This window comes from Chiloscyllium plagiosum, unplaced genomic scaffold, assembly GCF_037043375.1.
Source record: "Chiloscyllium plagiosum isolate Xiang-an unplaced genomic scaffold, Cpla_swu_hap1 HiC_scaffold_2, whole genome shotgun sequence".
In the NCBI taxonomy this organism is placed as follows: domain Eukaryota; kingdom Metazoa; phylum Chordata; class Chondrichthyes; order Orectolobiformes; family Hemiscylliidae; genus Chiloscyllium; species Chiloscyllium plagiosum.
The window spans coordinates 96,656,441-96,671,992 of record NW_028270140.1 but is presented as its reverse complement, the minus strand read 5'-3'; the positions used below and the strand labels follow the sequence as shown (position 1 = coordinate 96,671,992).

Below are 15,552 nucleotides of genomic sequence, written 5' to 3'. Positions count from 1 at the left end.
GGAAAGAGGACTGTGAAATACATGAAAATAAATTTGAGAGGGAAGAGGTATTAGCAGTTTTAATGGGCTTAAAATTGAATAAATTTTCAGCCCCAGATGAAAGATATAAGTTGTTTTGGGTGGCAAGGGAAGAAAGTGCAGGCATTAAGTTTTGGAATTTTCTCTGGACACTGGAACAGTTCTGGCAGACTTGTACTCTTTTTATTTCATTCTTGGAATGAGGACATCTCTGGCTCGGCCAACATTTATTGTCCATCCCAGAGGGTAATTAAGAGTCAACCTCATTACTGTCGGTCTGGAGTCTCATGTAATCCAGACCAGGTCAGGATTAACAGTTCCCTTCCCTAAAGAATATTTAGTGAACGAGATGGGTTTTAAACAGGACAGCTAATGTTGTGGTAGTTGCATTGTGTAAGAATGGTGGGGATAAACCTGGGAACTTTCAGCCAGTGATTTTAAGATTTATGAGAGAGAAATGTTTAGAGAAAAAAAGATTCTGAGGGGCAGAATTAATCTCCACTTGGAGAGGCAATTATCTTGATGAGCATTTTTGTATGCAATCTTACTAATCTTGCCTCCAACAACTATGAACAACAGTAGTCTCTGCATCAAATGTGCAAGAGCCGTTGCCAGGTTCAGTGTATAGAATACTTGCATCATTCCAGACACTTGTCCTCTGAATTGTTAGGGGCTAATATTTTGAAATTTAGTACTCTGGATAATGTCCCACATGGGACTGTTGTTACTGGGAAATCTCTACTGTGCAGTCACTCTGCAAATAAAAGGTGGTTAAAATATTTATGTCTGTAATTAATAATGCAGTATTATTTTCCAGACTGAATTTTTCAACAGCTGTGCAAAACATTTAGCCTTGAAAATAGCATTTAAGGGTGGTAAGTACAGGAAGGATGAAAAGTGTGATAAATTGAAATTTTGACATATGTGAGATCATACAAAAAGTGCAAATGACAATAGGGGAGAATTTTCTTTGAAGGAATATGTTTTACAGACATGATGGCATCAGAATCCATAGATTGTTGAAAGAAAATTTACAAGGGCAAATAATGATTCGGATGATGAAGAAGCGTCGCTCCGAAAGCTAGTGTGCTTCCAATTAAATCTGTTGGATTATAACCTGGTGTTGTGTGATTTTTAACTAAGATCAAATAAGTGAGACTGAATGTACAATTTTGTGGAAAGCTGATATTGGCACAAGGGGACAAATGGACCTCTTCAAAATTTGTGAGCTTCTTGAGTTCAGTTTAACCAAAAATAACATTGAAACAACTCATTGTGAACAAAAGAAAGTCTGCATAATCAGCAAATACATCCATCAAAAAGTTCCTTCCCACTAACTTAGGTTATTGGCAAGTAAGTTTTTTCGTCAAGAGTTTGGATTGTCAGTACTTTGCATAACAGATGTTGAATAGAATACTACAATATCACAAATGATCTCAAGCTTGGAATTACTCTTTCATTTGTTTGTAATTCATTGTATTTGAAAGAATAAGAACTGATCCCATTTCTGCAATCTTTTTTCCCCTGTTTTTAAGTGGAGACAATTTTAATTTTATTCCTTGGCCATGGTTTTTTGTTTGAGCTTGGAAAGACACAATTTGTATTTCTTTGCCCTTTTATTACATATCTGAGCTATGGTTGACTTTGACCAAGACTTTTGCCTTTTCGTGTTAGAGTTCTGTTTGAAATGCGTTTTGACCCTGATGGTGTGCTTGAGAAGTATGCATGCAGAGATAGCCAAGTTAAGTGGCCTGCCTCAGTTATCCACACAGCTACCCAACATAATTTAAAGGCCTTTCCTAAATCTCAGACTTTGTCACACCAAGCTCCCACCCCACTTACTCTCATGTTACCCTCAAATTCTATCAGTATGCCACCTTCATGCCTTTAATATCCTCTGTCATGTGCCATGTATTCCTGAGAAGCCATGCAATAGTAAAGGGACTTAGCTTGAACTAAGGGACGAGTTGCTTTCTACCCACCCTGCCCATGTCCCTCATTATCTATACTCTAAACAAAAAATACCTGAATAATCGGACATCTCTTCATAGCTAAACAGGCTCCAATGCAAGCAACATCCTGCTGAATCTCCTTTGCACCCACTCCAGTGCAATTGCATTCTCTGGTCTAATGACCACAACAGCAAACAGTACTGTGGCAGTATCAAAGTTTTGCACAGCTCTGATATAACCTCCCTACTCTTATAATCTGTGCTATAAATGACCCCTCTAGGGATCTGTAGTTAAGAACCCAAAGATCCCTGCGTTATTCTGAGCTTATTGCCATTCAGAGTTCTGTTCGTCTCTTCTTTTAAAGTGCATCACCTGCATTTTCCAGGATTAAATTCCATCTGTCACTGATCTGTCCACCTGACCAAAACATCTGTATCCTCCTGTACTCAAGATCTTTCCCCGCACTGCTGGCCCCTTCCATGGCCAATCTTCATGTCATCCTCAAATTTACTTAGCAACCCCCACATGTTTTTCCTGGGCTGCTTATTTACCATATATACTCAAGTAAAAGTCAATTTTATGTAAAAGTCAACCCCCCCCCCCCCCCCCCCCCTATTTTTAGCCAAAAAATCTGGAATGTTCCATATATCTCATGTAAAAAGTCAACCTTAGTTCTTCACAGATATCAACATTTATTACTCTGTATATAAATGTTATGATGAGGAAATGAATTTTTTTTTGTGCTGTTATGTGTTTTGATGTACAATTCACAGCACCACTAAGGTACGGATTTCTTAAGTGCATTAGCAGTATAATTAGGTGATACAAAATTTAATACACCATCATTTCCTATATGCATTTGCTTCACTATAATTACCCTGATCTACTGATCTTTTTTTTGATTTTATGACAGCTTTACTGTTGTTCATGGCATAGCAAAATTTAAAGATCTACCATGTAATGGTAATTTAAAGGCTTACTATATTTCTACTTCACATTTTGTATGTATAAATGAAAGTTTAGTAATTTTTCTTTCTATTTTTTATCCAGTAATTCCATTTTTCATTGTTTTTATGTCTTCGTTTAGAGATCAATTGAGCTTCTGCTAATATGGTATTTTGGGCTGTAGCATAAATTTCGGCTCTTCAAAAATATAATAGTTGACCCCATAAATTTAACTTTTTTTAAAAAAAAGTCTAAAAGATTTGACTTTGACATAAGTATACAAGGTGTACAAATATCTTGAACAATAAGGGACCCAGCCCTGGTTCCTGTGGTTTGCCACTGTACGTTGGCCTCCAGTAACACAAACAGCCTCTGTGTGGTCAGAGATGTGGCTCCAGGATCGACCACACAAGGACACACAAAACCCATGATTAGTGACATGGAATTTCCTAGTTGGACAATCATATTGAGCATGTGATTGCCAGTGACAACCACCACCCTCTCTCATCACTAAATTTGGATCCAACTTGCCAAGTGCCCCTGGATCTGTTCTTTATTTAACTTTTTTCCCAAGCCTTTGTCAACTGATAAATAACTGATAATTTTGGGGGAAAAAACAGAAGACTGAAAGGTGAACTTAATATGAGAAGTAAAAACAATGACTGCAGATGCTGGAAACCAGATTCTGGATCAGTGGTGCTGGAAGAGCACAGCAATTCAGGCAGCATCTGAGGACAGGCAAAATCGACGTTTCGGGCAAAAGCCCTTCATCAGGAATAAAGGCAGAGAGCCTGAAGCGTGGAGAGATAAGCTAGAGGAGGGTGGAGGTGGGGAAAGAGTGGCATAGAGTACAATAGGTCAGTGGGGAAGGAGATGAAGGTGATAGGTCAGGGAGGAGAGGGTGGAGTGGATAGGTGGAAAAGGAGCTGGGCAGGTCGGACAAGTCCGGACAGGTCAGGGGATCGAGATTCTGGAGGTTAGAAACTAGGATGAGGTGGGGGAAGGGGAAATGAGGAAACTGTTGAAATCCACATTGATGCCCTGGGGTTGAAGTGTTCCGAGGCGGAAGATGAGGCGTTCTTCCTCCAGGCGTCCCCACCATCACACCCACTCCAGGTACTGGCTCCGACCCCACTCCCAGCTCTACACCCACACCAGCTCCCAGCCCTGCCGAGTTTTCACCATCCCCCCAGACCTCCCCCTCACTGAGGACGAACGATCAGTCCTCAGCAAAGGACTCACCTTCATCCCCGTCCGTCCACGCATCAATGAATTTAATACACGCCGTGACATTGAACAATTCTTCCGTCGCCTCCGCCTCCGAGCTTACTTTCACAATCAGGACTCCCGCCCACCTTCCGAGGACCCCTTCGCCCACCTCCAACACACTGCATCCACCTGGACACCCCGTGCTGGCCTATTACCTGCCCTCGACCTCTTCATTTCCAACTGCCGCCGGGACATTAACCGCCTCAACCTGTCGACCCCCACTCCAACCTCTCACCCTCACAACGCGCAGCCCTCCAATCCCTCTGCTCCAATCCTGACCTCACTATCAAGCCAGCGGACAAAGGGGGCGCAGTGGTAGTCTGGCGCACTGACCTCTACATCGCTGAAGCCAAACGCCAACTCGAGGACACCTCTTCCTACCGCCCCCTTGACCATGACCCCACCCCCCATCACCAAACCATCATCTCCCAGACCATACAGAACCTCATCACCTCAGGAGATCTCCCACCCACAGCTTCCAACCTCATAGTCCGGGAACCCCGCACTGCCCGGTTCTACCTCCTTCCCAAGATCCACAAGCCTGACCACCCTGGCCGACCCATTGTCTCAGCATGCTCCTGCCCCACTGAACTCATCTCTACCTACCTCGACACTGTCCTATCCCCCCCTAGTCCAGGAACTCCCCACATACGTTCGAGACACCACCCACGCCCTCCACCTCCTCCAAGACTTCCGTTTCCCCGGCCCCCAACACCTCATCTTCACCATGGATATTCAATCCCTCTACACCTCCATCCGCCATGACCAGGGCCTCCAAGCCCTCCGTTTTTTCCTCTCCAGACGTTCCCAACAGTACCCCTCCACCGACACTCTCATTCGTTTGGCCGAACTGGTCCTCACCCTTAACAATTTCTCCTTTGAATCCTCCCACTTCCTCCAGACCAAAGGGGTAGCCATGGGCACACGTATGGGCCCCAGCTATGCCTGTCTCTTTGTTGGCTACGTAGAGCAGTTGATCTTCCGTAATTACACCGGCACCACTCCCCACCTCTTCCTCCGCTACATTGATGACTGCATTGGCGCCACCTCGTGCTCCCGCGAGGAGGTTGAGCAATTCATCAACTTCACCAACACATTCCACCCTGACCTTAAATTTACCTGGACCATCTCTGACACCTCCCTCCCCTTCCTGGACCTCTCCATCTCCATCAGTGACGACCGACTTGACACTGACATCTTCTACAAACCCACCGACTCCCACAGCTACCTGGATTACACCTCTTCCCACCCTACCTCTTGCAAAAATGCCATCCCGTATTCCCAATTCCTCCGCCTCCGCCATATCTGCTCCCAGGAGGAGCGGTTCCACCATAGAACACACCAGATGGCCTCCTCCTTTAGAGACCGCAATTTCCCTTCCCACGTGGTTAAAGATGCCCTCCAACGCATTTCATCCACATCCCGCATTTCCGCCCTCGGGCCCAACCCCTCCAACCGCAACAAGGACAGAACGCTCCTGGTGCTCACCTTCCACCCTACCAACCTTCGCATAAACCAAATCATCCGCCGACATTTCCGCCACCTCCATACAGACCCCACCACCAGGGATATATTTCCCTCCCCACCCCTCTCCGCCTTCCGCAAAGACCGTTCCCTCCGTGACTACCTGGTCAGGTCCACGCCCCCCTACGACCCACCCTCCCATCCTGGCACTTTCCCCTGCCACCGCAGGAACTGTAAAACCTGCGCCCACACCTCCTCCCTCACCTCTATCCAAGGCCCCAAAGGAGCTTTCCACATCCATCAAAGTTTTACCTGCACATCCACTAATATCATCTATTGTATCCGTTGCTCCCGATGTGGTCTCCTCTACATTGGGGAGACTAGGCGCCTCCTAGCAGAGCGCTTTAGGGAACATCTCTGGGACACCCGCACCAATCAACCAAATTGCCCAGTGGCTCAACATTTCAACTCCCCCTCCCACTCTGCCGAGGATATGGAGGTGCTGGGCCTCCTCCACCGCCGCTCCCTCACCACCAGACGCCTGGAGGAAGAACGCCTCATCTTCCGCCTCGGAACACTTCAACCCGAGGGCATCAATGTGGATTTCAACAGTTTCCTCATTTCCCCTTCCCCCACCTCATCCTAGTTTCTAACCTCCAGAAACTCGATCCCCTGACCTGTCCGGACTTGTCCGACCTGCCCAGCTCCTTTTCCACCTATCCACTCCACCCTCTCCTCCCTGACCTATCACCTTCATCTCCTTCCCCACTGACCTATTGTACTCTATGCCACTCTTTCCCCACCCCCACCCTCCTCTAGCTTATCTCTCCACGCTTCAGGCTCTCTGCCTTTATTCCTGATGAAGGGCTTTTGCCCGAAACGTCGATTTTGCCTGTCCTCGGATGCTGCCTGAATTGCTGTGCTCTTCCAGCACCACTGATCCTTAATATGAGAGGTCCCTTTTTTAAATATTTATTCATGGACATAGGCAACACTGACGAGGCCAGCATTTATTGTTCATCCCTAAATGCCCAGAGGGCACTTAAGAGTCAACCACATTGCTGTAGGTACTGGATTCAGCTAAATCGGTTAAGGGCAGCAGATTTTTTTCTTTAAAGGATATGAGTGAATCAAATGGGTTTTTCTGACAATTGACAATGAACTCAGTTATCATTAGATTTTTAATTTCAGATTTTTGTTGAATTTGAATCTCACCATCTACGATGGCAATATTCAAACCAGAGTCCTCTGAACATTATCTTTGTTTCTCAATGAATAGTCTAGCGATAATACTACTATGCTATTGGCTCCCTATTGCCAGCTGCAATGCAGGTCTGCTAGCTTTCTGACTCATTTCTAAATCAACTGAGTGCATTGCAGGTTACCTGGGTTGTAGGCTTCTGGTGTTGTGATCTTGCTGATGGAACTACTGGGCAAATCAAATCATCTTATGAGACCTGATTAGAATATTTTTGTTTTATTTGATTAGTTGGGTGGCTCAGCCCTTGAAACATACTCTCACAAGGTGCAGACTTTCTTTAATGAAAGAACAGAAGTTTATTACACTGAAGGATAAAGAACCAAACCAAGCTAAATAAGGCAATTATAATTACCTAAAAACGCACAACAAACCAGAGTGTCAACCTGTTTTCTGACACAATCCATCATAGGGTTTCCAGTCCAGAGAATGTACACTCCTATCTCAATTCCTTAAGTTTTTGCTTAACTGACTCCTTGTAGTTTGTCTGTTGTGAACTTGGAAACAGTTTTGTGAGTCCTTTCTAAATCTTCAGACATGAACTTTTCATCAACCTAAGAAACTGTTCTTTCGCTGTTCTAATAATATGCTGATTTGTAAGTAACTAGACCCTCTTATTTTGAAAATTTTTACGAAGAAAAATGCTTCTGCTGAGGAAATTTGTTCCCTGAACTACCCTAAGCTGCTGCTAGAAGAGAAACTAAACTAAACTAAACTTGTGCCAAACTAAACCTCTGTGTCATCTGCAGTGATTTTAATAGGACTCTAACCTCAATTCCTGCCTGGAATGAATGAATGAGTGAATGATTGATTTATTGTTACACAATATACAGAGAAAAGTTTTCATTTTGCATAATGATCTCGCACCATTTTTATAGTTTAAGAGCAAATTTAAACGATGTAGCTTAAAGAGAAGTCCATTAACACAGTTCTGAGCCAGCTCATACCATCGCCTTCACTGTTGGGCCAATTCACCTTCTCCGTTGCTCGGGCCAAAGCAGAGACTTTCGCCAAGGACAGTGGTACCCTTCCATCAGTGCTTTGTCACTGCCAGTGCCAGACCCAGCAAACGACCAAGTTGCCAATTCTTGGGGGCCATCTGCTGTCATGTCAGTATTGCTCATGAATTAGAATTTGAAATGGTGGATACCAAATTAGTTGGTGAGTGTTTCCACACTTGTGTTCCTTCCCCAACCAGCCATGTTTAGAAGCTAAGAGCCAGATGTGGATATCTCCACAGACATTTATTTTTAAATCTTTATGGATTGGCCTCCACTGAATTTGATTTATCAGTTAACATCAGACAACTCTGTCCAGTGTCTGTTTTGTTGTTGCTTTTCGATATGTGAAGGTAATTATATTGATAACATTTCTTGAGAGTTGATTTTTTCATAAAAATACTGACTTATTTTGGATTAAGTTTTGTTTGGCATAGTTGCAATCTTGTGTACACCTTGCAACCTGTTCCTCTTTTCTTGGATTTGGGAAAATTGCCCCCTTCCAAATGCAGCAAAAGCCTGCTCGTTCCCATTCCAGCTTTGTTACTACAAAAGGCAACATCATCTTCCTCAGTGGCTCCCGTTCTGCCAGCATTTCCTTTCCTAACTGCTGGCTGCTGCTCCAGTCATAGCTTGCACCTCCTACTGCTGATATATTTTATAGTGAGCAAGCATAGGATTCATTGATAGAGCCTGCGATTGGATGAGCCGCTCCTCAGTAATTCTATTTATGGGTGACCTTTCTCTGGTAGCTCCAGTGCTGAATTTTCCTGGGCCTTGAGTGTACTTTGTGTTGGCAATTTCTATTGTTCTTGAATAGGGCTGTGCATGCACTGGAGGGCAGACTACATGACCCAGAATGCATCCTGGCTGCCCATGGTCACTTGGATCTTGCTCTTTGAAAATCATATCTTGAGTGTTGTGGTGCAGAGTGCCCAATATGTGTTTACAATCACATTGAGAGGTAGGAACAGTGTTGCCTGTGCCTGGCCTCTTGAAGGCATGGGTTCTTCCCCTCTGCCTACAAATAGGGACGTGTGAGCAGCCATGCTTTTTTGGATTTAGCAAAAGCTAATTAGAGTAATTCCAGCCTTTGGGACTTGAATAATATGCATCAGGTAATTACCTTTTTTTATATAATCTGGTTGAAGCAATCAAAACTGATAACCTGTAAACCACAAGAGATTCAGAGCACTCCTGTCAGGTAAATATCCTAACACACTCAGGTATTGAAGTAAACACAAAACAGAACAGAAAGACATTAGAGTGAAGGGATATTGTAAACCTCCTTGAGATTTGTTTTTTTTTTAAAGTTTTCATGGTCACAAAACCAAGTAGCTTAAAAGAATTCAAGAAAACAGTTGTAGTGGTCAAAAGACAGAGCAGTTGAATAGCAACAAAAAAGTTAGTTTAGTTTAGTTTATTGGAAAGATCAATTCAGATTTGTTAATTCACTCCCTAGACTCTATAAATCACACCTATGTTCCTTTGCAATAATTTGAGCCCAATACATTTGTTTCATATCAGAGGGTAATATTGAAATGCACCTTGCTGAGTAATGACAAGTTACTGTGCGACAAGGTTGCAGTAAGTTCTTATCTGAGAGTCATCATGCTACCTCACAGTTTCAGCCATGCTGGTGACTAGTTATTATATACAGATGTTAAGCATTTTAATATGGATTACAGTTGTGGACCTGTTGCATAGATTCCGAACACTATCGGAAATAGTCTCCTGCAGAAAGAAAACAAAAAAAGAAAGATTCAAGGAAGAGTATCTATATTGTGTTCCTGTTTGGTCAAATATTACTGCTAAAGTGAATCATATTAATATTCAAATGTTTCCTAGGAGGGTTTGCGTTAGTCATTAATCTTTCAATATGGATATTATTATGCATTCAGTGTCCAGTGGACTGTCACAGTCAAGCTAACTATTTCTAATCTCTTGTCAGAAGAGTTTGATAAATAATGTTATAAGTCTTTTAATAACATTTAAAATAATTGTCACTATCCTATTGCTGTTCTGCCTGTTCTATTATCTTTAGCAGCTTATTAACCTTTTCACATCCTGTTTTCTCACTGCTCTGCTTTATTTTTTTCCACTTCTGTTTCCTTGCAATCCCTATGCAGGTAATTTTTATGCACTAATTTCCAAGCTCCTGGGAGAACGAGAAGACGTGGTTCACGTACATAAGTACAATCCTACACACAAGGCAGAATCAGACCTTGTTGCTGCAATTGCTAATGTGGTGCAAAAAAAGGACCTGACTTCTGGTCCGAAGGAGTTTTTGAGTCTTGATGAAAGATCTGACCCCGTCCTAATAAGAGACAGAGTTCACAAATTCCACAGGATAGAATCCACTGTAAGGCCTGCTGGCAATAAATTATCAACTCTGCAGCCCAGATCTGGGTTGAACAGCAGAGAAATTGAAAACCGTGGAGGTGGGTCAGGCTCTGTATGAAACCATGTCATGTTTTTGCTCTCGTCAAAATCTGAAGGGATTATTCGCTTATTTAGAAAATTAACTGATAATTTTTACTACCAATATTGAGTATTAAAGAATTAATTGAGAGTATTAAATGCAAATTTATAAATTTGGAGTCAAGTATTACATTGCTTATGCAATACCAATGCTTAACAAAAGTTTGTAATAAATGTGGAATTTGCAAAAGATGTTTTGGAACTTTAATTATTTTTGTGGCAACTTACCAATTTTCTAAAATATTTGCTTTAGACTATCTTATTTGATATGTGCTGCTTTAAAAGTTTTTTGAAAAATTTATTCATGCACAGATCCATGTAAGTCTCTAATAAAGTTATTGACTTTGCATTAATATATAAACCTTGCATCTTATTCCCTTCAGGTTTATATGAAAATTAGTGTGATGGTTTCAAAGCTTGTGATGTGTTGGGTCCTGTGTATTGAATGTGTTCAGTGTTGCCTTCTAATAAGCTACTGGCTTTTACAGTCATTTTTAAAATGACTAATATGTGCGCATAACAATGAACCTGTGAACAATGTTCCGTGTTTATGCTCTTTTCTTCCATGGCATTGTTCAACTTATTGTGATTCTACCAAGAAGCTTCACTTATTTGTCAAATTGACATTATATGACATAGTCAAATTTATATCCTATACATGTCAGATTCTATTTAAAGATTATATAACCTTCAATCAAAATCTTATTTTTCAGCTACCACTACTATTTAAATCTCAGCAAAGCTGGTATTTTATGTGGAAAACATTCCAGATTAATCAAAGCCTAACCTGCTGCAATTTATTTTTTAAACATCGTGTTCCAAATTGCTGTATTGCCATCGTCATTTTAATTGTGCATAGGAGAGATGGACGCTAATGAGTTTGTAAAAAGGATCATTGAAATTATATGGTGACTGTGTGATATTTAGATCTTATATTAATTCTGATTGAGCCACCTATTGGAATTAGCAAGTGGAAGTGAATTGCTGCTTCAAGAAAAACTGTAGAATGAACCCCTTGGAATGCTGCAAGTAATGCAAGTCAACTCCAATTCATTGGCTATAGATACGCACCTAGAATTATAATAGCTGGAATTAACTGCTTACAGACAGAACCAAGAAGCATAAAATAAAAAGGCATTGAAAATTATCTTTAAAGATTTGAATAGAATTTTTGACAACAGTTAAATTACAGTCCTATCCTAAATCGGACTTTTTCACAATTAATACAGACTTAATTCATTATGGTGACTTTGTATGGTGTTTAGCTCTGTTATGAAATGATTTAGTAAATGAAATAGTGAATATTCTCAGGTCAAAATTTTGCCTTATTGCTATTATAATTTAATTTGTATTAATACTACTGTTTAGGATAAAACCACAGCCAGCTAATGTCTTAATGGGATATTTGATTAATGTGCCGAAAATAGGTTTAAATTTTAATTATATAAAATGAAGCTGGCAGATCACAGGAGACAACAATGTAAAATCTGCATTGATTCCAGCTTAAAATTATTTAGAATTATGTAAAATCTGCATTGATTCCAGCTTAAATTATCAGATTGACAGATGAGAGTTTCTCTTCCAGTTATTGTAAGTCAAAGATTATAGTCTCAATTGAAATTGAAAGCCATTTCCCATGATCCTTCTGATTCAAGGATGGACTAGCTATTAGGCTTAGCACTGAATATTCCAGATCTGTGTTAGCCATCATTTTCACTGTCCCACTTCTTTGGGCTTGTTTCTCTGGATATCAAGCTTGGAAAATACATTGATCACATTGAAAATGGAAGTGAAGGGCAATGAAAACATCTTTCTAAGGATTTTCAAAGTTCTTTGTCTGCATTTCTGGAGCTTCCCAATACCTTCATGCTTCATATTCAGCAAGTCTGGATTTTATGGCAATTAAGATATATGCATTACAATATGGCCAGCATATTAAAGTTAGTGGATTCTAGTACTTTGAAACGGTGTAAGAGGCCATTGATGGGAAAGGAGCCACGAGCATGGGTCATCTATAAGCCTTTGAAGAGTTGCTGCATTGTATGACATGTATAAATAGGGAAATAATGGAGGCATATAAGAAGGTCACTATAATTGAGAAGGATGAACTACTTATGGTTAATGAGGTTGTCAAGGAGAAAGTCCAATCAAAAATTAAGGCATACAGAGTGACGAAAACTAGTAGTAGGTCAGAGGATTGAGAATTTTTTAACAACCAGCAATGGCTGACTGAAAAGTTAATAAATGAGAACTTTTATTATGAACATAAATTGGCAAGAAATATAAAAACAAACAGCAAGAGCTTCTGCAAGTATATATTAAAAAAGAAATGTGACTAAAGTGTGCGTGGGAGCCTTGGAGGATGCAACTGGTAAATTGATAATGAACATGGAAAACGTAGGTGATCTTTTTATAAAAAAAAAAAATTTTCATTAGTCTTCATGGGCATGGTGCTGTACGTAACCCAAAGATATCATGCATAACAAAGTGGACCTACAGATTTTATTTTATTTTTTTGAAACAATAAATACCAAAAAGAACTGCAGGTACTGGAAATCAGAAAGAAGAACAAAAATTGCTGGAAAAACTCAGGCCTGGCAGTGTCTTTGCAAAGAACTCTAGAGTTAACGTTTCAGGTCACGTGACTGTCCTTCAGAACAGATGGTAGCTAGGAAAAGATTCTTCTTTATGCAGAAGATGAGGTTGGAAGAGGAGTAAATGATGGATCGAGATGGAGCCCAGAGCAAGAGAAAAACAATTGTTCAGACAAGGGACTGGGTAAAGGTCAGTCTGAGGAAATAAGTAGTTGCTAATGGGGACGATGATAGCTGACAATGGGTTGTGTGTGGTAGCAGCCCATGTGATGGCTTGGTGTATAGAGGTTGAGGTAAGGACATGGGAGAGATGGTAATGTTCTGGGTTCACATCCAGCCACGGCAGATGGTAAAATTTGAATTCAATAATAACCTGGAAATAACATAGAGTCATAGAGATGTACATCATGAAAACCCGACCCTTTGGTCCAACCCGACAATGCCGACTAGATATCCCAACCCAATCAAGACCCACCTGCCAGTACCTGGCCCATATCCCTCCAAACCCTTCCTATTCATATACCCATCCAACTGCCTTTTAAATGTTGCAATTGTACCAGCCTCCACCAGTTCCTCTGGCAGCTCATTCTATACACGTATCACCCTCTGTGCGAAAATGTTGCCCCGTAGGTCTCTTTTATATCTTTCCCCTCTCACCCTAAACCTATGCCCTCTAGTTCGGGACACGCCGCCCCCAGAGAAAAGACTTTGTCTATTTATCCTATCCATGCCCCTCACGATTTTGTAAACCTCTATACGGTCACCCCTCAACCTCTGCTGCAGGGAAAACAGCCCCAGCCTGTTCAGCCTCTCCATATAGTTCAAATCCTCCAACTCTGGCAACATGCTTGTAAATCTTTTCTGAACACTTTCAAGTTTCACAACATCTTTCCAATAGGAAGGAGAACCAGAATTGCACACAGTATTCCAACAGTGGCCTAACCAATGTCCTGTACAGCCACAACATGACCTCCCAACTCCTGTACTCAATACTCTGACCAATAAAAGAAAGCATACCAAACGCCACCTTCAATATTCTATCTGCCTGCGACTCCACTTTCAAGGACCTATGAACCTGCACTCCAAGGTCTCTTTGTTCAACAACACTCCCTAGGACCTTACCATTAAGTGTATAAGTCCTGCCAAGATTTGCTTTCCCAAAATGCAGCACCTCACATTTATCTGAATTAAACTCCATCTGTCACTTCTCAGCCCATTGGCCCATCTGGTCAAGATCCTGTTGTAACCATCTTCGCTGTCCACTACACCTCCAATTTTGAGTTTAATCATAACCATGTCAATTGTCTGAAAAACTATCTGGTTCACAAATGTCCATTTGGACAAGAAGTTCCCATGCCTACCTGTATGGCCTACATGTGACTCCAGACCCCACAGCAATGTGATTCACTTTTAATTGCCCTCTTGGTAATGAGCATTGCTGGCAAATGGCTTTAGAATAATTTAGGATATCTGGTCAGCATGGACGAGTTGGACCAAAGGGTTTCTTTCCATGCTGTACAATTCTATGACTCTATATCAGATAAGGAATATGCTAATGGTAGGAAGGATCTTGTCCCTCGTAACAGCAATTAACTATTTGACACACTGAAGGCAGACACATTGCCAGAACCTGAGGTCCAGTGCACAAGGGTTTTAAAGGAAATAGCTACAGAGGTAGTGGCAGCTTTGGTACGAACATTCCTGTACTCAGTGGATTCCAGGAGGGATTGGAATTCCAGCAGATTGGAATTCCAGCAGATTGGAAAACCACTAATATGATAATATTCGAGAAGGAAGGGAGATAGAAACAAGAAATGTTAGAATAACATTTGTCATTGGGAAAAATGATGGAGTCCATTATTGAGGAAGTAAAAGGACATTTAGAAAAGTTTAATGGACCCAAACATGAAAGAGAAATCAGCTTTGACAAATTTGCTATATTCTTTGAGGATATAACCAGCAGAATAAAGGGAATCTGAGTCGGTGGATGTAGTTTATTTAAATTTTAAGAAGGTATTTGATAAGGTGCAACATAAAATGTTGTTTACCAAAGATGGCTCATTGCATTGGACTAATATATTAGCATAGATTATCAGTTGTTTAACTGTTGGAATTAGTCAGTCTTTTGCAGGTTGGAAAGACATAACTGTTGGATAAGTTATAAAGATCGGGCAGAGTGTATCAATTATTTACTAGCTATGTTAATGACTTGGAGAAGTGTGTGATATATCCAAATTTGTTGTTGATACAAAACTGGATGGGATGGCATATTATGATGAGGATGTAAGGAATTTATAACTGATATAGTCAGGTTGAGTGAGTGGGCGAAAATTGGTAAAAGGAGTTAACCTCGGTAAGAAGTTGAGCACTTTTCATGGAATCAAAAAGCAGACTATTATTTAAATGGGGTACCACTCCAAAAATTGTGGCACAAGGGGATCTGGGTGTTCTTGTGAATGAAACACACAGTTAACATATAAGTGCAGCAAATAATTAGTAAAGCAGATGCAGTCTTAGAATAAGAACAGAAAATGCTGCAGAAACTGTGTCAGGCAGCATTGGTGGAGACAGAA

The 15,552-nt window shown here is 41.1% G+C and overlaps 1 protein-coding gene across 7 annotated transcripts in view; it reads left to right on the top strand.

The window, feature by feature from the left end:
• The window catches only part of pam (peptidylglycine alpha-amidating monooxygenase), a 229,302-nt gene that overhangs the window by 173,730 nt on the left and 40,020 nt on the right, over positions 1 to 15,552 (top strand). For 5 of the 7 annotated variants that reach the window (XM_043710012.2, XM_043709988.2, XM_043709995.2 and 2 more), the window contains one exon: positions 10,034 to 10,345. The exons of the other annotated variants lie outside the window; for them this stretch is intronic. In XM_043710012.2, coding sequence (XP_043565947.2) covers positions 10,034 to 10,345 — 312 coding nt within the window. The remainder of the gene's footprint in view (positions 1 to 10,033; positions 10,346 to 15,552) is intronic. 7 annotated transcript variants of the gene reach the window in all.